This window comes from Scophthalmus maximus, chromosome 1 (assembly GCF_022379125.1).
Source record: "Scophthalmus maximus strain ysfricsl-2021 chromosome 1, ASM2237912v1, whole genome shotgun sequence".
In the NCBI taxonomy this organism is placed as follows: Eukaryota; Metazoa; Chordata; class Actinopteri; order Pleuronectiformes; family Scophthalmidae; genus Scophthalmus; species Scophthalmus maximus.
The window spans coordinates 3,407,122-3,435,075 of record NC_061515.1 but is presented as its reverse complement, the minus strand read 5'-3'; the positions used below and the strand labels follow the sequence as shown (position 1 = coordinate 3,435,075).

At 43.2% G+C, this 27,954-nt stretch overlaps 1 protein-coding gene and 1 long non-coding RNA gene across 5 annotated transcripts; one reads left to right on the top strand and one right to left on the bottom strand.

The window, feature by feature from the left end:
• Nucleotides 1-14: 14 nt before the first annotated feature.
• On the top strand, nt 15-27,906 carry usp45 (ubiquitin specific peptidase 45). 4 transcript variants are annotated; one of them, XM_035623902.2, is made up of 18 exons: nt 15-321; nt 851-953; nt 1,350-1,522; nt 2,161-2,261; nt 2,707-2,807; nt 10,801-10,949; nt 12,318-12,413; nt 12,777-12,907; nt 18,754-18,841; nt 21,058-21,139; nt 21,582-21,673; nt 22,323-22,379; nt 22,603-22,737; nt 23,304-24,000; nt 24,274-24,371; nt 24,482-24,568; nt 24,802-24,946; nt 25,738-27,906. In XM_035623902.2, the coding sequence occupies exons 2-18, from the start codon at nt 851-853 to the stop codon at nt 25,866-25,868; spliced, it is 2,466 nt and encodes an 821-aa protein (XP_035479795.1). In that variant the 5' UTR covers nt 15-321; the 3' UTR covers nt 25,869-27,906. The 4 variants fall into 4 exon arrangements, with proteins under 4 accessions (XP_035479795.1, XP_035479782.1, XP_035479804.1 ...); XM_035623889.2 differs by having other exon boundaries at nt 10,798-10,949; XM_035623895.2 differs by lacking the exon at nt 15-321 and adding an exon at nt 359-487 and having other exon boundaries at nt 10,798-10,949.
• On the bottom strand, nt 7,553-10,401 carry LOC118299870. Its single transcript, XR_004789973.2, has 3 exons — nt 10,086-10,401; nt 8,079-8,228; nt 7,553-7,938 (listed from the first exon to the last, which is right to left on the bottom strand). It is a non-coding gene; the product is annotated as an uncharacterized LOC118299870 (long non-coding RNA).
• Nucleotides 27,907-27,954: the final 48 nt, after the last annotated feature.

The window sequence follows — 27,954 nt, the reverse complement described above, 5'->3', positions numbered from 1 at the left end:
CAGCATTAGGCCAACCTCAGCTGCCGTACTGCGTCACATGTTGACTTGTGTTTTGCTAGCCCATGCTAGCGATAGCATTTTACATAAAAACAAAATAAAAACACGAAGAGTTATTGAGACGCTGTTTCTGTCGTCGTCGGTTAATAACCCCAACACCCCCGTGTGTCGTGGGACTCAATACACCCGTTTAAACGTGTCATTTATTCCGACAGAGCTAATGCGGCTCGTCGCCTGTTCGCGGACCGGGAGGAGTTGACATCTCACCGTTGGCTGCAGGTTAGCTAGCTACACAGTCAGCAGCACAGGAGCTGGACTAAAGAGGTGAGCTCCGCACCGCCTCTTCGCCAAATTTGAAAATAGATATGAAGATGTAATCTCTGTTTTAAACGTTGCCTGGATAAACGACTTCAATACGACTTCATATCCAGCTAAACTGGACAGCTGGGTCCAATGGAGGCCTCGTAATCGTGTTGTTGTCCATTACCAGGTAGTTGACCCTGATGTAATGTCACCTTTCATCTCAGTGGCTGTTATAAGTAACTTACTGTGCATGCCAAGTATTTTTTTTTTATAGATAGAGTATTTAGACATAGTAATCTGAGTGGCCTAAATAACCCTATCCCATCGGTATGGGCCCGGTGAACAGGTGAGAAATGGCTGCAATGATCAGGTGAAGCCTCCTAGGGTCAAGCCAAGTCGGTCACCTGACCTCTGGCCACACGTAGGTGTCGCCGAGGGGTTTGTGTTCAAGTAGCAGAGCAAAACGCAACAGAAATGTGTAATAATTGGTCCAGCATCACCATCAAACCATAGTTATGCGGAGGTATTTTCACTGCTGTCGTCCCTCCAGATGCGTCTAAAGGACCCGTTCTCTCTGAAAGCCGCCGACATGACCAAGCGGACGAGTAAACCGAGGAAACCGCGAGACGAGGAGTCGTCAGACGAAGTCAGTGGTAAGTCACTGAGGGCAGCGCTGGACACCACCCGGCTGGGAGTTTTCGTGTGGCACAGCTCTTATGCAGCACAGTGGAGAGTAAACGTGCTTTAGTTAGACTCAAAATAAGATTTAATAAGATATGTATGTATTATACCCTACAGCAATTTTTGTTAAAATGTTCTCTAAGAGAAAAAAAGGTATATTCATCCACTGCCAATGACAGTTTCCATCACTGGAAAACACAACATATGTTTCACATGTTTACCAAGCCAATCCATAACAACAGATTTATCTCATAATAAATCGAATATATGCTTGTTTTTTTGTTGGGCCATGTCCCTTAAAAGGACTGCAGGGTAAATTTCTCATAAGTGTATATATATATATGTTTTTTTTCTTCTTTTTGAATTAGGGTTGACTTGCCAGCATGTGAGTAAGGCAGTGGACCTGAGCTCGGTGAAGAAGTCGGTCCTCTCCAGTGTTTGGATGATGTGCTCCGAGTGCCTGAAGGAGAGGACCATGATCGACGGAGAGCCGGCGGCGGCGTCACATGACGTCCTGGTGTGCTTAAAGTGTGGTTTCCAGGTTAGATTTTTTTTTTTTCTTCTGATGTTTAAACTGTGAAAACGTCATGTAAAGCAAACTGCAGGGGTTGAGCAATACACTGGATATACACAGTGATGTTTGGGTTTAAGATTAAAAGATGAATATGACACAGGAGTTAAGAATGGAGCCATGACACCACCTCCTCTGTCCTAAATTGTTAAATATATTATTTAAGATGTAAATAACAAGAAAAAATAAAAGCTGAAATGTGCGTGCGTGCGTGCGTGCGTGCGTGCGTGAAAGAGAAACAAAGCCAAAGAGTGTGGGGAGAGAGGGGATACTCTAACAAATATATTTCATTTGAAAAAGGTGTTATTATGTTGTTAATAATGTGTATGATAGTATAATGAAATTATGTTTGTGCTGGTCTGTTATAAGTGTTTGTGTAAAATATTATAAATAATTATTGAGAGACCAAGTTATTGTTTGAATTTGAAAAAATTTAAAAAAAATAAATCCACAGATTTATACATCATACAAATGTCTACATATACAGTGTATTGTGTACTGTCAAAAACCTTAGAAAATAATAATATCTTCTTTTTTTTACCTGTATATCTCTAGCTCTACCACATGCAAATTTGGCTAACCTTTTATTTTTAATGAACTCTCTTCAGAGCTGTAACCAGTCGGGGATCCAGCACGCTGTCAAGCACTACCAAGCTTTTCATCCAGAGTCTCACTGCATCACCATCAGCTTGAGCACATGGAAGGCTTGGTGAGCAACCGACGGGCCGCATTCATTATTATCAACAGTAATGAATAGGGCAGGACTGTCACACTGCCGGCTCTACTACAATAATACAACATGCCCTGTCACGTGTTAAGATGCTGTCAGTGTGAGGGGTTTACATACAAATCAACATACACGTAAAGTCGTCTTGATCTTGGATTACCACAATCTTCAGGGCAGTTTCAATTTCATAATCTTTATATAATTTTTCTCTTTATTTGAAGGTGCATGAATAGTAGTTTTTTTTTTAACCACTAATCTGGTATTAACTGCTTTTTTTTTAATTCTGAAAAGTGATGGTTTTAGACTTCAGCCAAGTAATTCTGTTGTCAAATAATGGCTTGTTTCAACATTAGTTCCTTGCACAGTAACTTAAAGTCTTCCTGTTTCTGTCTATGACCCCCCCCCCCCCCCCCTCTCATTGCAACAGGTGTTTTGAATGTAACGAGGAACTCTCCACTCACTGCAACAAGAAGGCTTTGGCTCAGTCTCTTGACTTTTTACAAAAGCACTCTGTCAAGGCAACATCAGGTACAGTGTTTCTGCAACATCCTTGAGGTCTGGACACCTACTTCTGCTGAATTAGGCTTTTTATTAGACATGTACATCCTCGCTGCAATTTCAGCAAGACAAGAAGTTGGTTCACTTGGCATTTTATCAAAGCATTAGATGGAAGTGGAAAGATACTTTTCACTAGAAACTACCAACACAGTGACACCATGACTACATACAACACCACTGTCGATCATCTCTGTACCAACAAATCAATGACCGTTGAACCAAGTGATGCTGGTGAACGGATGTGGACTCAAAGGTTGAGAGTTGTGATTGACAATTGACTCCCCTACATACCTACATACTGGGGATTGACTGCAGTACACCTGCTCCCCCTGGTGGCTGTGGTCATTTGAAATTCCTGGACTCACTGCAGCACGACGCACATGTAGTCCTTACATTCAGCGTGATGGGTTGATGCCACTTTGTGTCACAGGCATCATTTCTTATGGATATAATCATTTTTAATGCCTTGACACTACACGCATATTTGTACATGCAGTATAGCGTGCATATTAATCAATTGGAGTGTGAGGAGAATTTAAGTTTTGATGCAGCAGGTTATGTTTTATATTTATGTTTGACGGCATTTCCCTACTTTCAGTCCAATGTCCTTTCACCTTACTCAGACCACCTGAGCCCCAAGTCATTGAACCATATATGTATTACACCCCCCACCCCTCCCTGTACTTACACACACACACACACACGCACTCACCTTCTGTTGCCGTACTGCTCCCAGTTTGTGCCGGCGAGCTGAGCGGCCTCTTAACAGGCTGTGGATGAACAGGGTGGTGGTGGGCATCATCACTTTTAGTCTCACTGGCTGCCTCAGCTTAGCCCCCTGCCCGGTGCCTATTGCCAGTGGCCAGAGGCCAGACACCCTGGCCCAGTCGGGCTGGTCCATCCTTAGTCGCTCGGCCACCACAGCCACAGTTGTGGGTTATACACTGGATCAACCCCCCCCCTCTTCATCTTCACCCTGCACGTCGCATGACTGCACACATTAGAGGAATTAGGCGCTCGAGTGATGCTTCCCGGCTGGGTTCCCTGAAGAACAAGAGCAGCTGCGTTGGGGTTCAGCCTCTGTTTTTGTCGTTCTTTGTCTTTCCATCACTATCTGTTTCTGTCCCTCGCTTCCTCCGCCGAGGCTGCTGTGCATCTCACCACCTCTGGGCCTGTGTGCCGCTGCACAAGTGAGAGCCAGGGTCCTCAACAAGTCGGAGCGACTAGATCCCAACAGCTGGAGCGCACACTAACTCTCGGTGGACCCACACACACACTCACAGATACACAGAATGTTGAAACAAATGTTCAACTCAAGCACACAAGCCCTGTTTTCTTTCAATTTGCATTGTGCGTTTGCTTTTATAGACGGTTTAAAGTTTCACTAAGAAACCTATTTGAACAATCATGGCACAGGTGCAAAAGCTCTTTCCTGGAGATCTTCCATGTACATTTCATTACTGAGGAATCGGCACATTCTTTTCGTAAAATGTGTTTAGAGAAGGCCTACATAGTTTGTGTTAAGTTCCTGGGAAAAACAGGACCTCCAAGAATAAGAGAAAGAGAATGAGGCATTCAGAAATCTTACCTCAAGTTGTTTGACACCATTACTATTCCTTTAGATTCCATGTTGTTTTACCCAGTGATGCAGTTTTTTTTCATCACAATACGTAGACGGACAGTTGCTACCAACTGTACAGCTTACCGCCCTCTTTAAATTACCTGTCACCTTTCTTGCCACTCAACTGTTCCACACCGGTCGGCCTAAATGGGCGTAGAAGCGGGCGGCCACTGTTATAGGAAGTATAACAAAATAGGCGCTTGTTGTCTGTGGAGGAGCTTGTGAAATTGCATTTTCAGCGTGAAGGCCATGTGTTCAGAAAACGCCGCTGTTGTACTCCCAAGCACAAAAGAGGCCCAGCAAGTTCTTTTTTTTTTTTTTTTTCAGAATCCATAATAATTTTTGCACAACAACAGCTCTGGGAAGAAAGAAAGTCGATTAACTGTGCTCTCTCACCATCAAGGCCTTCAGCTCAAGTACCAGAGTCCCAGTAAAAAGCTAATTGACCTCAGAGAGCTAGACTCCAGCTAGTAACACAGCTGGGGAGTCTTTGTGGAGCAAATTAAAATGTTGGTGCTGAATAGACGTCAGCGCTCAGTTCCCATTGGAATCCGTCGATGCCTTCTTGTTTTTTGTCATGCATTGTTGTGATTCACCATATCATTGTGTCACTGTAGTATTCATGTTAATATATTATGTATTTATTTTTTTTGCAACATTTACAGCTTCAATGATCAAAAACTTTCCTCTATTTTGATGCTACAGGTACATTTTCAAATTTTGATTACCAGCCAAAAAAATAGTTATTCCATAAATATGATTCCTTGTTTTGAGACAGGTGGTGTAACTATTGAATACACGACCTACCTCTTCTTTCAAATAAATCAGAGGTATAGATTATAAAGGAATAAAAATTACATTTGTGTGCTGTAGTTGAAAAACACAACCCCTAAATATATTTGGATATTTTAAGCAAACTCTAAATACCTCTGTGTATAATATATATTTTTAATTAAAGAATTAGGGATTTTCTGAAAAACAACTTGGACTAGACGCCCATAAACATTAGAAATGTCTTTTGTGTGACATTTTATGGTTTCCACTCAAAGCAGATTGTATAAAATCAAGAGTCAAGCTAAATACATTTGGCCCTATGAAGTTCCGTTACAGATAAGCAACCCAAGTCATCACAGTAGAGAAGGCACCGCCTCTCAAAGTTATAGGATTGTTCTTCTCCACCGAGTTCCCTCAATCTCAAAACGGAAACACAATGACATATCGTCAGAGACAGTTAAATACAGCAGCTAGTGCATCATCACTTCCTATACTCTTCATCTGTGTCTCATACACACAAATACACAAATGCATACCTATAGCTTCACTCTGATTTATTTAAACTTTGACAAAACAAAGTTCAGAATTTCCATAGAAAGGCTGAATCGATACTCACCAGTTCCGTATTATGTGTAGATGTAATTTAATGTTACTGTGGCAATCGGGTCCTAATCACACCAAATTTCAGATTTTAAGCGTGAAATTTGTTTTCTTCTTTTAGCTCAGTGGCTCGGTGGCCGCGATGACTCTGAGGTCACACACTCCTGTGTTTAGTAGGGATGAAGCGATCCAATACTGACAATGGATATTGGCCTGATAATGAGGCAATGGCTGGATCGGGTATTGGTGTGTGGTCAATCTATTCAATTCTGTTATTCTATGTGTCTGTGTGTGCCTGCTACGTCACTCGTAAGCAGTTACGGTGGTAGACTCCTACATTTTGCGTTATAATTAGTTATAGTTATAATTCCTATTAATTTTGAAGATTTAACTTTTCAGTGAATTTACACGATGGGAGACCATTGTATTTATTGTGTTTACAAAGTTAGGTCAAGTTTAAGGTTAAGTCAAGCGTCATGTTGCCTTACATGCAAGGGAATGAAGCCTGTCTCTTCCACACAGTGACACACACAGCTCAAACACTTCTGTTCTCTGTATAGGACAGATACCCAAACACCAGGTTTCGGTATCAGGACCGAAAAAGTGGGATCGGTGAATCCAGAGTTTCCAGTTTGCTCCTGGGCTCAATATTTCCAGGACTGACATCACTATTGACATCTCCTCTTTGGAGACCTTGATGAAAGTGAAAGATGTACTGTTTCATTTTCACCTCCTGCCGGTCAGTTGGTTTGTTGGTTTGTCAGAAGGATTACGCAAAAACTAATTTCCACAAAACTTGCTGGAAGGATGAGACATGGGCCAAAAACGAAAATGGGGCAAATCCATGATTTTTTTTCTAACTTTATATAACATTGCTAAATAGGGAGGGGTTTTTTTTTCTTAGTTTGGAAAAAAATCTGTCATATTTAGGCAACTGATATCTACGAGCATTTGCAATTTGCTGATTTGCTGATTGCTTGACTGTAGGGGGACTGTTGTGGGCCTTGGTGGAGGTACGTGCTCTGCCGGCTTGTTGATTTTTTGGGAAACACAGTCTTTAGTACACTTGTCAGTTAAGCTTAGCTGAGTCAGTGGCCAGTAAAGCTGCTTGTCCCCTGGTGGTGCTTTCACGGAGGTAATCAAGGGTGATTCTGTCTTTATTCCCACCACCGCACATGGAAGTAGGCCAGAGAGTGGGTAGCAAAAGCTGTGTTGTATACATGTGTGTGTGTGTGTGTGTGTGTGTGTGTGTGTGTGTGTGTGTGTGTGTGTGTGTGTGTGTGTGTGTGTGTGTGTGTGTGTGTGTGTGTGTGTGTGTGTGTGTGTGTGTGTGTGTGTGTGTGTGTGTGTGTGTGTGTGTTTCTGTAAGTAACATGGCACTGGGTTCTCTTGGCCTCAGATGGCAAAGAAACAGGCTTTTCATGCCCTGCAGTCACAACAAATTAGCGAATTAATAAGACATTTGGTGTTTGCCTGGCATTCCTCTTGACTGCCTGCTCTGCATGAGGGGAGCTGGCCCCGACCCTCCACACTGCTGCACTGCCCACTGGCCATACCATTTAATACTTTCTCAGCCCAACTGTGAACCACATTGAGAGGGCTATTTTTACACTTCCTTGTTTTAGTGTTGATTGGATCTGTAACTACCAAATGCCACTGTGTTATAGGTTCACTTGTAAATTTAAGAGTATTGCTGTAAAACAAACTTGAAAAGAAAACATTTTGTTCATGACATCGTCTCATGAGCTTTATTATTTTTTTTTAACTCGGCCGTGCTTCAGCTTGGACAGAACAGACGCATGACAGAGCAATCTTTTTTTACGAGAGGTTTCAGCTAAGCTTGCTGTTGTACTGAAGTCCCATGTTTCTTTTTGTGTATCTCTTGTGTGAAAAAGAGCAGGGAGTGCAGGAGGTGTTGGTGTACATGCATGCATGTGGATGAGCCCTGAACACCGCGGTGCTTTTCCCCTCACCCTGGGGGAAAGGCTCTGCAGTGTCACTGCTGCCCACACTCGGTGGCTGAGCAAGGAGGGCCAGGTGGTGGTGCCGAGTGCGGCACAGTCAAGCGTGGACTCGGCGCATGCTGACATTTGCCTTCGCCGACTGCTGCAGGGAGAGGAAAAATCTGCTTTTCCATATGCTTGTGCTCGTTGCAACCCTTTCCTCCACCCACTGCACCCCCCCATGCCCTCTTCTGCCCCCCCTCTCCCCGTTCTTAACCAGATGGCTCCCTGAACATTGTTTACCTTGGGTGACGGTCCCAGATGCAGAATGTGTCCGTCGGCATCCCCATTCCGCCCAGTTAGTTTCCTCATTCCTCTGCTGCCTCTTAGCTCCAGTGTCAGTCGTAGCTCTTGGACTCAAGTTTGCATTTAAGTCTGTGGATTTTTGGGTCTCTGCTCACAAACAACACAACAAGAACACACACACACACTCATTAACACACCCCTTCTTTCTCTCGGTTACATTCTCTTTGGCTCAGTTGTTGCGTAAACACATCTCCTCACAACAAATCCCATAAAACACAGTTTGTTTTTCCCTGATTGGGTCGGGGGGGTACACTTGTTTTCCATGCATTGTGTGTGTTGACATATGGGTGCTCCCTTATGGCTACATATTGAGGATGGAAAAATGGCCTCCAGATGTTGCCAGCATGGAGGGCCAGATGCATTCAGGATCACTGGGTGGAGCGCAACAGCAGCATGTCATCCCAGCAAGCTGAACCTCGCCCTTGCGTTCTCAATCCCCAAACCACAGGACAACGCTCTCTTCACATCTCCACGGTGTGAAACCTTTTTTCAGATAAGGACATTAAAATTCAAAGCAAAACTCAAATCAGTTTTGACAGAAAAAGTCGCACTTAAACACACTTTGAGTGGAACTCGATTGAAAATAAAATTTAAATTGCCCGGCCACAAGTGAAAAGCCCAAGGTTCACATTCTGTCACCGACGGTGACCAGGGCAATCCCGCTGAAGGTCCTTGGCCTTGAGGAGGAAAAGCTGTAGGTTGAAAGAATTGCTTTTTCAATAAATGTGTTGTGGTTTGAATGTATGTGCGAAGGGAAGGTCATTTTTGTGTTCAGGAGAAGAATGGTGAGAGTAGAAGTCCAGGTTGTTATGATGGTTTACTAGTCAACTGAATTTCCTCAGCTCGGACATTTGTGGGATCGGGCTCGTGGTCTCGCTGCCAGCCTGCCTATATAGATACATCTATCCATCACGGAGCAAGTGTCTGCTTTTTCTGGATCAAACGTCTTCAGTATCCTATCGAGTGAACAGCGCTTAATTTGCACCTTCTCTCCTAAATTCATTTGCCTCATCCATCTCCTCACCTCGACTCTTTAGTCCATTTGCACCACTTCCATCATTTCATGTTCTGTGTTAATCTTACAAAACAGAGCATCCACAGTTAAAAATGAAAGTCATTTTCTAACCTCATTTAGACGGCACATTGGATATATATGCTTTTCTTCCTGGAAATTGATATATCATCCAGTTTCCACTGTCAAAGGGAAAAAAATAACAGACCTCTGTTTTGCACATAGAGAACTTTGCTTTTAAGACAGATTCTGTGAGGTCTTGGAGCCGATCTGATTATATTGGGAAAACAACACAGATTCAACACAATGTAGAGAAATACAGAAACAAAATATTGCCATTCCAAGTCAGCTGTACTTCAAGTGCAGTGTGTTACAGTCTGTCAATATTTATCAGCAGATACTCTGTATTAAATTGTTTAGTTGGAAAATGTCAGCTCTTTTAATCTAGAGCTGCAACAGTTGATCGATTAGTAATTGATTACTTAATTAATCGCCAACTATTTTGATAATCTATTAATTGGTTCAAGTAGTTTTCAATGGAAAAAATTCTCTGATTTCAGCTTCTTAAATGTGACTATTTTCTGGTTTCTTTTCTCCTCTGTGACAGTAAACTAAATATCTTTGGTGTGTGGACAAAACAAAACATCATCTTGAGGTTTAGGGAAACACAATCGCCTTTTTCTTTTCCATTTTATGGACCAAAACACTAATCAATTAATCGAGAAAATAATCGTCAGATTAATCGATTATGAAAATAATCATTAGTTGCAGCCCTAGTTTAATCTATAATATTTTTTCACATAAAACACTGCTCAAATCTTCAGCAGTATTTTGCCTCTTCTGATCAAAGTTTAAAAAAATGTGAAGTATTTGTAACATGTTGAAGCCCTTAAAGTTTGTCGTCTGTGTACATACAGGTCAGCTGAACAAACCTCTTCTGCTCTGATGTCCTTTTCCGGGATTCTTCACTAGCCAATCAGTAGCTGCTCACACGTGTTAGTAACATAACATTGGTATCGAGTCACCGTGGTGTTAGCCTCGTTGTTAACTGCTGGCACGCCATCAGCTCGCGCAGCTCCAGTACCTACTCTCCTCTGCCCCCAGCAGACTCTCTGTACGACACTGTTACACTCTGACCATCTGTGTCTCAGTTGCTGTTAAAGGTTAGTTTTCATTGGTGATCAGGACGAACAGCTGGCTCCGGGGAGCCGTCTCTCCGACCCCGGCCCCCTCACCCCTCCCTCACTAACCAGCGGAAACTTCTACAGCTGTCATCTGCTTCCCCAAATGACCCAGCTTTCCATTCCAGCTGCCATCCCAGCAGCATGCTCCCAGCCCCAGTCTCGCTTCAAGGCTGAGCCCAATTTTTTTCTTCTTTCTTGATTCTAGCTGCAACTTTTATTTTAAGGGGAAGCTTCAATTCTCGACGCAGTTGTCAACCCAGCCACCATCTCACCTGCAGATTCAGGCTCGGCTGCCCAGTCGTGGCACAAAAATACCTTTCAGGTTTTAGAAATTGAATCATTTGTCATTTGCCCACACACCGTAACCTCATACTGTTTCTGTAACTTCAAGGCTTGTGCTGCACTTGTTATCTTTTGCCCACTATTACCAATATTCTACTGCTGTGCTCTTGTGCTCCAGCAGCATCCCCCAAGATCATCAAGCTGCGAGAGGAAGCGTCAGGTAATACCGAGTCGCCCAGAGGCAAGAGTCCAGGCACCAACAACACCTTGGTTCCCGTCAAAGGCATCAATAACCTTGGTAACACCTGCTTCTTCAATGCCGTTATGCAGGTTGGTTGTTTATTGTCAGTTCAAACGTCTTGGTTGTGTAAGACTTCATGGTAGCAGGAACAAAACATTGCATTGCAAATGTATCATTGTACCATTTAGTCAGAATGAATAGCTTATGAAATAACACAATTGCACGAATCTGATGTATGATCACATTAATTTAAAGTGGATCTCTCACTGCACCAGCTCCCCAGTCACTGCTTTTATTTATAAGAGACCTTGAGATAGCCTAATGAGTGTCAGGGATTTTCCATTTTAACGTGACACTATGCATATGTTTTTACCTTTTACAACGCATAAAACCCTCCCCCAGGCCGTGCTTCTGTGGAGTCTGGCCTATGGGTAAACCAGATACGTTCTCACAATGACTGATTTGTAAACAGGTTAGACATTGAGATAATTTTGAAGTATGTTCAATGCAGCGGTGAAAGCTGCTTGGACACATTCACCTGCCTATGCACGAGTGGCACTCAGTTGGTTGCGCAGCGTGTTCGCCATACAACACGGCTATAGAGCCTCCCCAGTCTTTCTCTGGTTGTGTCATGGTGACTGCAAACTGACATGCCTCTTCAACAAAGAAGCTATCTTTCCCCCTCCATTTTGTTAATCACCCTCAGGGCCTTCCTCGTTGATTGAAATTCGAGTGAGCGCACTTTACATGCTTTTTCCCTCCCTCTCCCTGTCTGTTTGTATTGTTTCCTTGGAAATTGCAATCTTTCTGGTGAAAACACATAATTGTCAAAGGACGAGTTGTATCTGCGTTCACAATGCCAGCTCCATTGTGCGTTTTCCATAGCAACTGTCTTCATTGCCAGGATGTGACAAAACGAATATCTCTTGAAATGGAAGGGAAAGATGCTCCTCTAACATGAGGTGACAATGGCTGCTTTGGGCTACCTCCTCGCCAAGGATCTTCTAAACATTTCAAAACTACCAGATCATAGATTGATAGATTTGAAAGCCTCTCTCAGAGTAAGGAACTCACCGCAAGTTTCTTAAATCCGGCTGGAAAAGGAGATTACATTTCACAAGGGTATTTTAATAGACCACTATTAATTGCCACTAAACTAAATGTGGTTACAGTTTCGTAACTTTGACGGATTATTACGTTTTTTTTGTTGAGGGTGTCTTTTCTTGTCTAAGAAATTGTTGGTGGATTTTTCTTTCATTTGATTAATAGTAAGATAAGTACATAATGTGATTAGTTTTCATGCTCCATAGATTCCGTAATGGTTTTGCCGGTTCAACTCACATTTGTCGATCATTTATTGTACCTGAATACCATTTCCCCGATGCCATTCGATTTTTAATGGTTACAGAAATTTTATGAAACAACATGGTGAAAATAATGGTATCCTGTCCGCACAGAACCTCTCGCAGACACACATGCTCATTGAGCTCATCCAGGAAGTGAAGGAGAAGGGGCACAAACTGAGGATCTCCCCCCCTGTGGAGGCCAATCTGGTACAGTTTACTAGAGTTTATTCTCTTCCTCTCAAAGTTTAGTCTTCTCTAGACCAAATCACAGATGGGACGAATGTTGATTACTTTGCTTTTGGAATGGTTGGCGTTGTCGCCACTTCTGGGTTCATACCTACTGGCCGGCCAGGTATGAAAAGGGATAGATGAATTGAAAATATGTAAATATGATAATATGTAACATGCATTCTTTGTAACTTTTTAATTCTTGGGGGGGACATTCTGATTTAGTGCTACAAAAGTAGGGAAGTAAATTAATTATGTCAACTGTGTTATTGTGGCGATGTCCACAATTCCTGCCATAACATCCAATTTGGAATTTGATATGTTTTTTTTTCTTTCTTCCAGAGTCCGTTGATGGTAACGCTGCCCAATCCAGAGCCCCTGACGGCGGCCATGTTTCTCTTCCTCCACACCATGAAAGAACCAGGGAAAGGCCAGGTCAATCCCAAGATCCTTTTCAATCAGCTCTGTCAGAAGTAAGGCGCAACTCTTCATACTTTCTCTCACCATTGATAGATCCTCACGCTCATGCATGAAATATTTATGGATCTCCTAAAGCAAACCTCAGTTACCCCGTGGGAAGCTCAAAATAAGAGTTAAGTGATTTATGGCGCTGTAGTGTGTGGATAACACCTGCAGCACAAAATGGCAGCAGTGTATAGGGAGTAGAGAAGTTGTGTTTTTGATTTAACATGAAATTCAACTTTATGTTTTTCCAGTTAGGAAACAAAAACAGCTGCTACAACACCTTCTGATCAATAGATTATATGATAGACATTAAAGGGGCAGCGATTCTAAAGCAATAGACTTTTTTTTTTAAATCCGCCAGAGCAGTAAAATCACAACAACAACAACAACAACAAAGAGAGAAACAAGCTTTCTCCAAAATCGCTTACTGCACCTTTAGGGAGGTTAGAACAGAAATTTTCATCTCAGTTGGCACAATAACCTATTGTCACCTACCTTCGTATTCTGTATGCGTATTTTATCTCCTCGTCAGTGAAGTCGTCCAGCTGTGCCATATTTTTCACCACTGCAGTTTCCCATCAGTACAACAGCAATGGACAACACAGGAGTCGCAGCTTTCACCTGCTGACATCCCCTCACTGTGGTACTGACCGATTCTAACCAGCCAGACCCAGGTAGCACCTGGTCACAGCTGAAGGCCCCATTTTCACGCACTTTAAGCTCAACGTACAGCAGTGGACCTCGGCAAATGTATTATCTGTCGCTCCCTTTCTGCTACTTGCCACTGTGCTGTTACCACCTGTGTCCTGTTTGATCCGGCGCAAGGTCCAACAGGCTGTGTGATGGGCAGAAACACGGCCGGGCTTTTGTGAACCGAGCACTTGGTTTTTTTTATGTCTTTTATGAACAGTGTGAATTGTTTGGTTGGCCGGGTCCTTGTTTGAGCATGGTACACTGCTGGTTGGGTCCACCCTGTGTTTGTGTGTGTGTGTGTGTGTGTGTGAGGTGGGGGTGTGTCGTGCACTGTTTAAGTGCAGGTGGGTGACCAGGGCATTTAACATTGGCTGACTGGGTACATCTCTGGTGTGGCTTTGACAGTTATTCTGGTACCTAGCTTTAATCGTTTGTTTGTGTGTGTGTGTGTGTGTGTGTGTGTGTGTGTGTGTGTGAGATTGTGTGTGTGAGATTGTGTGTGTGTGTGTGTGATGCCACCTCACCTGGTACTACCTCAGCCTGCAGAACACATGCAGACAATTGTGCATTCAGACAGTAAGCATCACACATACCTTTATTCACTCGCGCATGCTATTACATGTAGGGTTAATCCATTCCACTGACATGCATTTGAATAGATAATTCAACTTTTACCCATATGGTTCACTTATACCACAGATGAACTTTGATTAAAAAGCCAGCATGTCATTGTTTTGTACATCCATACAGTAAATCCAAATATGAAGCTTTAATATTCCCCTCACTTTTTTTTAGTGCTACAGAATTGTGAAGAGAAAATTTGGTATGTAGTTTCTTATTTAGACCGAAATCAATTTGACAAAAAAGAAATTGATGAGACACAGCTTTTCTCATTTTGAAATCATTTTCATCAGTGAAAAGTAAGTGTTTATCAATTACTTCAATCTTAGCACATTCCCAGGAGATGCAGGCTTCCAAATTAATATTAGGTGATAAAAAACCTCTGATCATCTTTTCTAAGAATTCACCTGTGGTGGCTTTGTTTCTGTGACCTCGTTAGTTTTTTCTTTAAAAAGCTCCCGATTTCAAGTAGTTGTAAAGAGAGAGCTGAGCACGGAAAAGGAAAAGACACCAGCAGCTAAGATTTCGTTCACTGTAAAAGTACCAGAAAATCAAGATTGACAATGTGTTTGATTTCTCTAACAGACTTGATAAAAAACTTTTCTCTGAGCAAAAAATACCAGTAATTGTCTGGATCCAGCTTCTCAAATTTGAGCCTTTTCAACTTTCGTGTTATCTGATTATTTGTAAATTATCTTTGAGATTTGACAAGATTTGAAATCTTGAAGACATCACCTGTGAAAAAAACAATCAGATCAATTGGATAATGAAAATAATCACTCATTACAGCATACTTTTTAAAATTTTTGTCTTGCATGTTTTAATAATTTAGTGGAAAGCTACTCGTGGCAGCTACTGGTCACTTTTGATTTGGAATGCTTTCTTGCATTGTCACTCAATCAATGCATGAGGTGATGTTGTGTATCAAGCTGTTGATCTTAGATCCATTTGTTTTTATTATTTCTCCTGCATAACATACTCTTTAGTTTCAGCAGGATTTTTCAAACTAAATATTTTATTTCCTCACTTGGATTTGAAAAAAGAAGTGGCGGAGCATTGTTCCAGTGCGCTCAATTGCATTCTCAAGGTCTTACTCGCGTGTATACTAACGCTCACAACGTGTACATGATTACAGTTGCATTGTGAACTAGGCTCTTCCATGTTTCTATTTTTTTTTACTCCTCCACACGGCAGCTAGTCCACATTCAGTCGGGTCCGAAAGGTTAGAGCTGAAATGACGGGGTCAAGAACTGCCCCTGTTTACTGGGACATTTTTTATCTCTATTGTTGTGAGCTTTTATGATGGCTGCACTCTGTAAATGCAGCCTGTCGTCCTCACGTCAATGCTAGAGGGTTGAGTCTGCCCTTGACCCGCAGGAACTGACAGCACTTTTTTTTCCATTTCTCTTTCACTGTCTTATCTAGTGTGTTTGTGTTGAAAGGCAGGTTAATGAAGCTTTTTTGGCATCAGAGCAGCAGGGTCAGTTCGAGTGTTTATGTGCAACCCAAAGCATGATTGAGCCTAGTTTTCTACAAGTGTGTGTGTTCGCATGCGTGTGTGTGTGTGTCTGACCTCAACCAGCTGTGACTCCCCCCCCCCCTGCCAGCAGAAGTGCTCAGCCTCGTGCCAAAGCTATGCGGGTTGGATGGTCAGCACCACTCCCCATTGCCAGGGAGGGTCCCGGCCTGCTCGTCTCAGCTAGTCTCTGAAAGATACCATTTAATTACATGCTGAAATATTTTATCCCACCTTGGAACCGGGAGTCTGAGGTCACTCAGACAGCACACTGTGAGTTGTTGTTATTATTATTATTAGCGGTTATTTGGCGCTCTCCCTGCATGTCTAATGCATAAACCGGACAAAAAGACCAAGCACATAGACCCATTCGTCTGTAGTACATCTTCTTTCAAGGACTGATTACATTTTTCAGGGCGGCCACTGAACTTGTATATTGCAAAAAACATACCCACACCTTGCAAATATTGTTCAAGTCTTGCATTCCTGGTAAAAATTGCAGGAGACAACAATGGATTCCATCTCGTGTTCTGGCATCCATGACACACACACACAAACACACACACACACCTACAGGAACACTCATATCATCCACACACAAAGAAGAAGGGCAAGTCTGCTGAGCAGGAAGACCTCTTCCAGGTTGAAGAATGGTGGCAATTATTCACAGTTGATTTAAAACATAATACACAAATGCTGAACCGAGAGCTGCAGTCCCGGGATTCATAATTTAAATTCTGATGATTTGAGTCCATTCCCTTGAGGTAGACCTGCGAGTGTTAGGCAACATGACAATAAGGAGGAAGTTAATAACTCCTTCATGTTCATTACAGGAAAAATAAAACCTGTGCAAATGAGTGCAATTTAATAACGTGTGTATACATTGTTTTGAAAGAGGCTAACTGTGAGTAAAGATCGATGCCACAATTCTGAAATGTGATAGAACTTGTTTTTCTACACTGGTACCATGGATACAGAAAATACAGTCAATGTTGTAGATGCTGGAGATGTGACAATTTTGGGACGCAGCAACAATAACAACAGTTTTATTATTTTAATGGTATTTCAGTGGTATCATGACATCCCTACTGTCGCATCACAAATCTTTATTTTTGCTTGCCATTCTTCTTCTTCCGATCTTTACATATCATACACTATATGATTTTATCTGCCGACTGTCGTCACCGGCTTAACCCATACCGGAAAACAGACCGGGTCCAACTAGGTCCACTTCAGTCGTCATCGTCGGTTCAACAGCTTTTTATATTTACCAACAATAAAAAAACATTTATTGGTGGTTTAATCTAAACAATCAAGATTAAAATATACATAAATCAAATCAGTAGTTATGTTATGAAAATGTGGCACATGTCGAAAATTGGTAAACTACATTTGAATGCATGTGTGTGTAGACAAAGTGAGATAATGAAATTTGCCCTGCACAGGCCACTATGTGCAAATATTGTAGATTATTCACATTCCTATAGTCTGTGGCTGTAAGTGAGTAAAATGTTGGATGATGAATTTATTTTGTGAACTGCGTGCGGGTGCATTGTGTCGTTCATTAGTGTGTGTGTGTGTGTGTATGTGTGTGTATTTTTTGGTGAGGGGGCTTGTGTGGTCTTGTGTCTGGTACTAACTCATCCGGCTATTAATTGTGTTAGCACCGCAGCTGTTTGCATTGGCCAGATTGCGAGCAGCGCTACAGGGCCCTTCTGCCTCTCTCCACGGGGACGAGCTTCCAGACCTCCTCATTCCCACTGATCCCAATCAAGCTTTTTAATATTTTCCCTCTACATTTGAAAAAAAAAAAAAATCCCAATTCATCTCTGTCTGCTTTATATATTTCTCTGTGCGTCTCTCCCTCCCATGGGAAATAGACAGACTGGTCAGCGGAACCAGAGGGAGACATTCCTTCACATGCGGTTCATTTTTTTATGGCTGGCGAATACAATGGCATATGTGCTGCCCACCATCCCCACCCCTCTGTCCAGCCCTCCCCATGTGTCTGCATGAAGCGAGCATGAGCGACGGAGAGCGTGTCAGCATGTCAGCATGTCAGGGTGGTGGTGGAGGGGGGGGTTGGTGACTTTGGGCTCCTCCAGACCTCCTGGTTATAACCTGCGTTGAGGGCAGGTGGTTGGTCATCTTCATTTTATGTGGATTCTTTCAATATGTAGACCGATGAATGGCACTAATTGGCTTCAAAGCACTGCAGCCAGATTATTTTAACATTAAAGGTTACTTATGTCGTCAGTTTTTGTTTACCTACCAATATAAAAACATAAATATCTTCTGCCACATCAAATAATTGGTTCCATTTCATAACCGTCCTGTCGAACCAAAGAAGATAAAGTCTTTTCTTTGTCAAATTGACAGGCGGTCAGTTAATACCAGACCCTGAAGACCACTGGTCATGAAGTACCAGTAAAGGGTCTCCATAGAACTGTTAATGGATTTAACCCCCACCCTCCTCCCAAAATCGTCACCATTTGACTGATGACCCCTTCTAACCACAAACGCGGCCTCTCACCGTGCCTGTCGGACCAACCTGTCCTGTGGTTATGTGGCTGGCTTGGCCCAACAGGTTGCGGTGGCTCTGGCCACGGCTTCCCCATCTGCCCCTGGCATCTGTCCTCACATCTGCTCCACCACGGGCGGCCAGGGGACGGACCCAAGGAGAGCCTCCCCTCTAAACCGCCCCGGCATCAAATGTCCACAGGATGGAGGTTCACCCCTGCTTTGCTTACAAAGTGCTCAGCAAAATATCAAGGAAGTAAATAACCTGACAGGCACTGTAGTAGATGTAGTTTCGCTACTGGTGGACCCTTTTATTGTCCAGGGTTAACCAACTGGAATGAAAGCTATGAATTTTATTGCATTGTCATTGCCGTATGTTTCTCGAGTTTTGTTTCTGTTCTGTCTCTCCTTCCTGTAAAGACACATTCTGATTCCTCTCCCTCTCTTCTCTTAAGTTTCTGTCGTTCCTGACTCTTATCTGTGTTTTTACTTTGTTTTCTCCAGAGCGCCGCGCTTCAAGGGCTACCAACAACAGGACAGCCAGGAGCTTCTGCATTACTTACTGGACTCCATACGAGTAGAAGAAACCAAAGTGAGCCTTGTGTTCACATATTTGTATGTTTGTATTTGACTACTTGTAATAACTACATTTAAAAACAACATGTAGACTCACATTCACACACAATTATCAGGGATCTTTTCACATCTTTTCAAAGTTCTATCAGCCTTTGCAAATGTTTTACTTTCCAAGGTTTTAGAAATTGCCTTTTTAAGCCAAGACAATGCCACCGTCCTCGGCATCCGTCCTCATTTTCAAACTGTCACTGTGAACATTTTAGCTTTTAGCTGCAAGCACCACCTCAAAGGAGTACTTGCATAAAGGCTCTTTTTTGAATTTAGCTATATTTCAAATGTTTGACTGAATAGAACATCAGATTTGTTTTCAGAATTCGAGACGTGCGGCTGCGTTATTGTGGGTGGCTGTGTGCCCCCGTGCAACTGGCACCACTGGCTCTTTTTGACCAGGCTTGCCAGTTTTTTTTGTGTTCCAGCCTTATGGTGCCATGTTTTTTGGCAAGCACATAGATCCCCCACCCTCCCAACCCTTCACAGGGCAATTAGGAGACCCCACAGCAGAGCTGGCCCCCGTGGCCCCACCAGTGGCTACGTGAACCAAGGAGGAGAAGTTAGCGGGTGTGTTTAGTGGTCAGCCCGAGGCCCGGGAGGGGGCCGCGAGCTGGGTTTCCTCTGCTCCCATTCAAACTTGTGAACACTGACAGTTGTGCTACTTAGAAGACTTGCAAGTGGCACGACCGGCATCATTGTGTGATCTTGGGAAACCCACAGCTGCTGAATGAGCTCCAGGGCCGTCCCATTGTGCACAAGGGTCACCCACGGCCCCCCTCCTGCACACACACACACACACACACACAAACTCATCAGCCCGTCTCCCAATCCAATCAAGAAGGTGAAGAGGGAGGGGGTACGGCCTTCCGTATTCATTCACTCAGAAATTCATGAATACATCCAAGCACATTCAGAGATACAGTTGGCATTTTAGATACATCGATGAATAATTTTTGGAATGAACACTGTTACAGTTGTAAGGAACATATTTTTTGGAATATTATTGATAAAGTTTCTACTCAGCAAACATGACGCAATCATGTTATTTTTAGTTTTTCAAGGCAGCATCAATTAATCTACAGCTTGTTAGCTTGGAAAAAAAGTTATGAATTTGAATAGACGCATTTGAAGAAACACAAATACAGTACAATTAACAAAGACATACACTGTCCTGTGTGAGCACGTCAGAGAGAGGGACTTTTACTCTGGGTGGTTACAACCTTTTAGAGGCCCTAAGTGTTTGTGTTGATTGGCCATTAGTATCAGAGATCTAAATATGCTAATTTGGCCCCAGTCAATTATCACCAATTAGCTGAGACGTTAGGTATTTCTCTCTCAGGGCATGGACTGTCCTTCTTCACCCGTCTTAATTTTAGTTTCCACCCTTTCACCCTTTTACCAGTAACCCTCCCCCCAAACCCTCCTCCCCTCAGCCCGTCCTGTGTGGGGCAGTGCACACTGTTGGGGCTAGGTTGGGGGGTTACTGGTAATTAATTAGTGGGAGAGCCTCGGCCTGGTTTGGGGTGCAGACTGGCCAGGCTGGGATTAACAGGGCCTTTTTGACCTAAATAGCCAGTCCAGTGCGTGGGTCCCCGGGACAATGGGGGGCAGACTGGTTTCGACCGCAGACACAGACCACGGCCAATTATCTATTGATTGGTGCTTTACTGTGGCTGTGCCTCTTCACAGCTCTTCCACCAACACACTCACTGACCATGTCACCTCCAATAAGTAGGCCCCTGTCAACAACTTGAACACACACACATAAACATGCGCAGTAATTACGAGATTTACGTGTTAATGTCTTTAGACAGGCACAATAATTATTTTACACAAATGATGCCTTATAATAGGTATATCTGTCAGTCTCCGATATCGGCTTTGCTGTGATGCGTCAGTAATGGCTGTAATAGAGAGAATTCGGGAAAAAAAGAAGACGCCGCAAAGCCCAGGGAGTGAAATTTCCTTAATTTATATAATTATTGTTTTTCGCATTAATGAATGTCACATACACTCTGGTAATGTTGTTTTAATTTTGTGTGTGTGTGTGTGTGTGTGTGTGTGTGTGTGTGTGTGTGTGTGTGTGTGTGTGTGTGTGTGTGTGTGTGTGTGTGTGTGTGTGTGTGTTCGTGTGTGTGTTTGTGTGTGTGTGTGTGTGTGTGTGTGTTCGTGTGTTCGCAGCGGGTGAGGGCAGCCATTCTAAAGACCTTCAACAATCCCACGGAGAAGACGGCGGACGAGGAGACCAAACGCCAAGTGAAAGGTTCACAGTGCACACATGACCAAGACCAACAGCCCCACCTTGTGGCACTTAGTTGAAGTACAGCTCAGTTACTGATCAGGCAGAGGACATTTTTAATTTGATGGAGGCAAAGAGGAGAGCAGTATTGTCCATGTTAGATGATCGTGTGACTTGTAAATGCAAACTTTAACCTAAATTATCAAGGGAATCGGTGTGTATAGTTAAGAGTCACTGGCCTTTGTTCTTCCTTAAGAATTAAGACCATTGATTTGGACAATGAATGTGATGACATTTTTTTCTTCAAATTGTCTACATCTGCAACCTTTTAGTCTGTGAATTCTTCTTCATTCTTGGGTTTATAGATCATAGGATTCTAAGGTAAAATCCCCAAAAATATTGTTTGTATTTGAACTTTGTTCACGCTCATTATAAATCCAAAATTATGTCTTTTCTTTTCCACCAGCATACGGGAAGGAAGGTGTGAAGATGAACTTTGTCGACCAAATTTTTGTGGGCGAGCTGACCAACACAATTATGTGTGAAGAGTGTGAGCATGTAAGTGTGTGTGTGTGTGTGCGTGTGTGCGTGTGTGCGTGCGTGCGTGCGTGCGCGTGTGTGTGTGGGAGAATCATAGCAAAGGATTTGAAAAAGTCAGTACTGGCGTCAATGGAACACGTGAAGCATGAAGCATAGTGGAGTCGACAATTTCAGTTTTTCCCTGTATGGTGCGTGCGTACGTGCTGTGTAATATGCATTGGCATATATTTGTTGCTAACCTGGAGTGGAGTTGACCAACATTAAGTTGTCATTCCTCACATTGATACAGAGCAGAAAAAAACAACTTTAAAAACAAGTCAGAGGAAACAGAAATCAACAGAAGGGGCGGGAAGGAGAAAAACAGGCACTTCAAGGACCAGCTCGAACACCAACTGTTTGCAGCAGGCGGTTTCAATGAAACGCTGGAGCTCTGGGTTTGTTAACAAAGCGAGCGCCATTATGCAAACTAGAATATCCTTGAAGGTGGAGAGCACCAGGTGTGGAGCTGGAGAGCTAAAGCAGAGAAACAGCTGCTGCTTCCCTCACCTCCTCTTAGACCTGTTGAGAATGTGCACCAGAAGCTGCCTATGCTTTTTGCCAACGAGTGAAGATGATAAATGCGTTGAATGGTGACGGTAACTTACAGTACACGGGATTTCTCTTTCAGATCTCCACTGTGAAGGAGGCTTTCATTGACATCTCGCTACCCATCATAGAGGAGAGGGTGAGTTGCCGCAACTGTTCTTCAGAAAATCAGTGGAAATTATGTTGTAGAGGATAAAACGTTGATGCAAAATCTGTAAGGTAATAAGTAGAGAGTAGTAATAAGTTGATATTAGAATTTACATTTGTTTGCGTGCCTCCTTTTTATATTCACTGAATTGGTTCCTTGCTGTTTGTTATTTTTTCACTGATGATGTTTTTTTTGTTGTTGGCGTTGGGGTCAGATGTCAAAACCATGCAACACTGGCCGGCTGGGCAAGGGCAGCAGAGAGCAGGACACCAACTCGGCCCACGCTGACCAGGTTCTTTCTGCAGCAGGGCACTCCGTCAACCGGAACACCAGGAAGCTGAGTGGACAGGTACGGTAACTGTCACTGTCCTGCTCGTTTGTTATTCGATATTTGACCTCTGAAGCATTTCACATTCATCTCCATGTCGACTTGTACTGCAGAGAAACATAGCATATACTTCACCTGATTAACAAGAAGGGCAACTGTTTACTGCAAAGTTTTACCGAGCTGATCTTTTTATATCTTTGGTGTTTATATTCTTGCTGAGCGAGCACATTCTTCATGCCGGTGTCAGTTTCCAAACATCTCTAGTGGTACTCGTGGTAGGCTCTAGCTCAAGTGTGCTGCTTTCAAGTGAATAACTGTAAGGCACAGAATTTAAAGCATCCCTTCCTAATGCCTTGTGGATAAAAGTCATACCCAAGAATGTGAGAATCTTTTGCATGCCTTTACTGGCAGTGTGAGAGCTGTTATACAACATTTGAGCTGTGCCAAAAGACTATTTCAAAAGTCTCGTGCCAGCAGTTGGCTAAAGAAAATCAATGAATCTTTTTTTTAAACGTGATGCCAACAGGTAAAATTGGCGGAGTCTGCATCTCTGAAAGGGGCTAATGTTTGTGTTCTCCATTCCCCAGAAGCCACAGGGCAGGAGGGCTTCGATCTCCGCGGAGGAGAAGGGAGCCAGCTGTGGTGCCGAGCGACCGGAGGAGGAGGGGGTGGCCGGTGGATCGGCTCGGGGGGTCACTGTTTGCAAGATGGCCACTGCCGGCAGCCTGTCAGATGGCAGTGAGAGAGACTCGGGTGCTCAGGACAGCAGTAATGACGCTGACAGCGAGGCCTCAGAGAGCGAATGGGCCCCACGCACCTTCTCCGCCAGCCACGGGCATGGCCACGTGTCCCCGTCGTCCACTTCCACCCTCACTCCGTCCTCTACGCCGGTCCCTGCCTCCTCCCCCCCATCATCATCATCATCATCATCAGCCTCCGCGAGGCAAGGTGGCGCCGTGGAACAGCTAGTTACCGCGGTGTCCAAAGTCAACCTGAGCTTCGGTCCCGGGGACGACTCACCCTCCACGCACTGTTCTCCGGAGGAGCAGGGAGAAGCACAGACGCGAGACAACCTCCACCATCACCAGCACCACCACCACCACCACCACCAGGGAGCCTTCCAGGCGCTGTCCCAGAGCTACACCCCCAGCTCCAAGGAGTGCTCCATCCAGTCCTGCCTGCACCAGTTCACCTCCGTCGAGCTGCTGATGGGCAACAACAAGCTGCTGTGCGAGAGCTGCACCGAGCGCCGTCAGAAACAGCTGCGGAAGAGCAGCTTGGCTGGTAAGACCAAACATCTGGAACCCCTGTGCAAAGAGCTATGGGAATGAAGAACCAGTCCAGATTATTACCAGATATACGGCACATCTGATTAATACATCACATTTGCTATAGGAAAATAATAAAGGGATAATTCACCCAGAATCCTTCTTTTTGATTTTCATGCATCGAGAGATTCATGACTTTTTTGATTGTGTGAACAAAACAAACAAACAAATGGGTTTTTTTATCAGTTCATAATTTGACATGTCTGTGTGTTTTGTCTCGTTTGCATAGATAAGAAGGTGGAGAAGATGTACACCAGCGCCAGGAAGCAAATGCTGATATCCTCGCTGCCTCCAGTCATCACGTTGCATCTTAAACGCTTCCACCAGGTTGGCAGCCACACGCGGCTCTTTTGCCAATCTCCATTTTAGATATTCAAATGTTGCAACAGTAGGTGTTTGTTTTTTTTACATGCACGTTTCTTGTTTTGTATTTGAAGGCAGGGATGAATCTACGAAAGGTGAACCGCCATGTCGACTTCCCTCTGATCCTGGATCTGGCTCCGTTCTGCTCGGCGTCCTGCAAGGTATTAAGCAACTAATTCACAAGTCAAAAATATTCCTTTTTGCCTTCAAAGTGAATGAATCTCTTCCACGTCAAAAGGGTTTTTTAAAACTCTCTCCTACATTTACCACTATTTCATCTTTACCCTGCTGAAGGTTTCTGCTCTTCCAGTTTATGGTGAAGGGCCTTGGTTGATACTGTTCCTGGAAACTACTCTCTTTACTCATCTTTTTTTCTCTGTCTCATTTCTGTTAGAACCTGGCGGCTGACGAGCGCGTCCTCTACAGTTTGTACGGGATTGTCGAACACAGTGGCTCGATGAGGGGGGGCCACTACACTGCATATGTGAAAGTGCGCTCCTCCCAGAGGAAAACGGACCAGCACCACAGGAACCTGGCAGGTCAGGGGTTCGGCTCTCCTCCGCTCTTTTTAACACCGTTTATTTGTTTATTTGCATCTGTGTGTTTGTGCAAAGTTGATGAAAGAGGTCAGCAGTTGCGCAAGGGGCCTCACTTCTAAAAGGCTTAAAGGTGTTTAATACATCCATGTCGTTTTCTTCTTTTTTCTCTTCTTTCTCTCGTCCAGATGTACAGAGTAGTGCTAGTTGTCAAAACCAAGGAAGCATTAATCCTTGATACTAACAAGCTACTGCAAGACTTGACACATTATAATTTGAGCCATTAGTTGGTGATGACAGGAGGTTCACCCATGTTATAATGACTGCTGACAGGCTGCAGTCATGTGGTGCAGTATCTGCCCTACTGCAGCATCTACGCTATTAATGATGTCATTTGTTTTCTCAGTTCTCCTCACCTTTTTCATGTTTTCTTAGGAATATTACGTCAACCAGATTAAATATTTCCCAGGTTGATTAAGTGATGATGAGATTTATACCCACAAACAGAACAAAACGGAAGGAAAAAAAACTGCAGAAAGTTCTTTCGCTGCTTACTGCTCCCTGCCAGTCCACCAAAAACACACACACACACACACACACACACACACACACACACACACACACACACACGGAGAACATTGGTAAGGTTTGCCTGGGTTTATTTTATTTTATTTTTTTATCAACATATATTTGAATGACATCGAGACAACCACAATGCCAAATACGTGCCCACATCTCTATTGAAGCTTTGTGCCCCATGATATTGACCCTCAAGTGTGTGTCTTGTCTTTCAGGTGCGAGGGAGGCCAGTGGCAGCTCCCAGGGCCAGTGGGTGTACGTCAGCGATACCACCGTTCAGACAGTACCGGAGTCAAGGGTACTCAACTCTCAGGCATACCTGCTCTTTTACGAGGAAATGCTGTAACGTGACCGGACGAAAGCAGCTTTTCCACAGAAATCTGATTTTTTTTCCTTCTTTTTTCGGTACAGCCTATACAGAAACTCCTCTTACTGCACCTGTGAGTGGGTGAAGGGGAAGAAAAGGGAACGGCTTCACTCTACACTCACCAGTCGTAATACAAACTTTTAAAATCTAAATCAGAAATGGGCCCTTTTAAATATCTTAGATCTTTGAAAAGATTAGCAAACAGATGTTGAAGTTATTGTTTCCTTCTTTGATAGAGTCTCTGTTTTTCATTCATATTTCTAAATTACACTTCAAAAAAAAAAAAGATGGGTGAAAGAAAAAAAAAAGGGTTATTGAACCCGAGCTGTTCCGAATTTATCGTCACGATCACGTGCCTGAGATATGAACTGCATGGAGGAGTTTTGCGACAGCAACTAACAGGAGACAAAGCGGAGGTGTTGCATGCTCAACTGTGCTCAGCACTGACTAGTTGATGTCAATAGCGTGTGGGTGAGTGATGTCGGGTGAGTGAGAGACAGGAGAGAATGTAGTCTAAAGGTGCTGTGTGCGGCATTTTTCTAATCGGTACACGACTACAGAAATAAACTAGCGTTGTTGGCGTGGTTAGCATAAGAAACTCAGGAGCAGTTTAATAAATCCTGGCTCCTGTGTCAGCGCTCCACACAACAAGTTTTCACACTTGTGTGGCACTGACTCCGACAAACGGGCCTGATGGTTGTCTGGTAAGAAACGGCAGCAGAACAATGTTTTCAGACACGTTTGTCCTTTCCACTAAAGATGTCGGAGCATGAGTCTTATCAGCGATGACGGAGGTTATGTGACTACGTTCATACATCTGAGAAAATGGAGTGCAAACATTACCAGCAGTGTTGTGTAGCGCACTAGTGATGATCGCCTCTGTCGTGGCCCTGTTTGTTCATGACGACAATGAATAAAAAAAAACAAGTTAATCACATCGTACATTGGTTTACACGATGGACATGGCTGGACACGGCACCTTTCAAAGAGGACGCACAACCTGTTATTTTACAGCCTATACTTTTATCATCTTCTTCTTCACATCAGAACGTATGAATGTCAGACTATCAGTCAGTAACATTTTGCCAAAGATGACTTTTGTGGCTGCACGTCAGAGCGGGAAAAAAATCCAAACCAAACACACGAGGCGTTTACTTCACACACAGTTTCTTTAACTATTTGTTCTCTCTATCAGTATCTGGACGACTGTTGTTTGACATCGCTGCAGAAAACAAACAAAACTCGATGCTCATCAGCTCAACAAAGCACCTTGTTTGCCTTCCATTGCATTTCAGCCCTCCGGTAAACTCATTAAGAAGCCTGACAGAGAGTCAGTACTGCAACGCTGTAATCCTTTTTTAAAATTCCCTAATACCACCAACAAGGTGGAGCAAAAAGGAAAAAAAACAAAACAAAACTTCAAGGCTTCAAACCCGTGCAAGAAAAAAAAACATCTTTGCTTGTCACGTGCATGGGTTGATGTTCTAATGAATGTATGACTATTCTTGAAATGTCTGTCACATCATGAACTGTTTGTCTTTTTCTATGAAAATATTTTAGATGAAAAAACGTTTTGTTGTGTCTTGTTGGACATTTTTGCCAAAACAGTGGAAGGGGGAAAGGTTTTAAAAAAAACAAAAAAAAACGTGTGCATCAGAGTCGAGATGTTTATTTGTTTTCATTTTGAAACGAGGACAAATCCGTGTCTGGGCTTCAGGTTTAAGAAACCTGTGCACGGGGAGAAGAAAAACACATGCAGAGTTTAATACAAAGAGGCATGTGTGGCATATTAATGTACAGTGTAACTTACTGTAAGCTAAAAAATAATAATGAGTAAATGTAATTGTACATACTAGTAACAGAACAAAATCATGGTGCTTCAGGGTTGGTATTTTTCCTTTAGACGGACTTTCGTTTCCAGAAAAATCACATTTAATTTCAGCTTTGGAAATAACAAACATTTGGACCGAGTAGAACGACATACTGTATCAAAAATAAATCTAATTTATGAACTGAATATTTCGCTGGACTTGTCTCTCTTAATCTTTTTGCCTCTCTTCGTAGA

Excerpts from the sequence above, each read along its gene's own strand:
- usp45 (XM_035623889.2), top strand. The coding sequence starts at position 851 with ATGCGTCTAAAGGACCCGTTCTCTCTGAAAGCCGCCGACATGACCAAG. Across the intron at positions 954-1,349 it reads GTCGTCAGACGAAGTCAGTG|GGTTGACTTGCCAGCATGTG; the intron begins GTAAGTCACTGA and ends TTTTTGAATTAG. Across the intron at positions 22,380-22,602 it reads TACCCATCATAGAGGAGAGG|ATGTCAAAACCATGCAACAC; the intron begins GTGAGTTGCCGC and ends CGTTGGGGTCAG.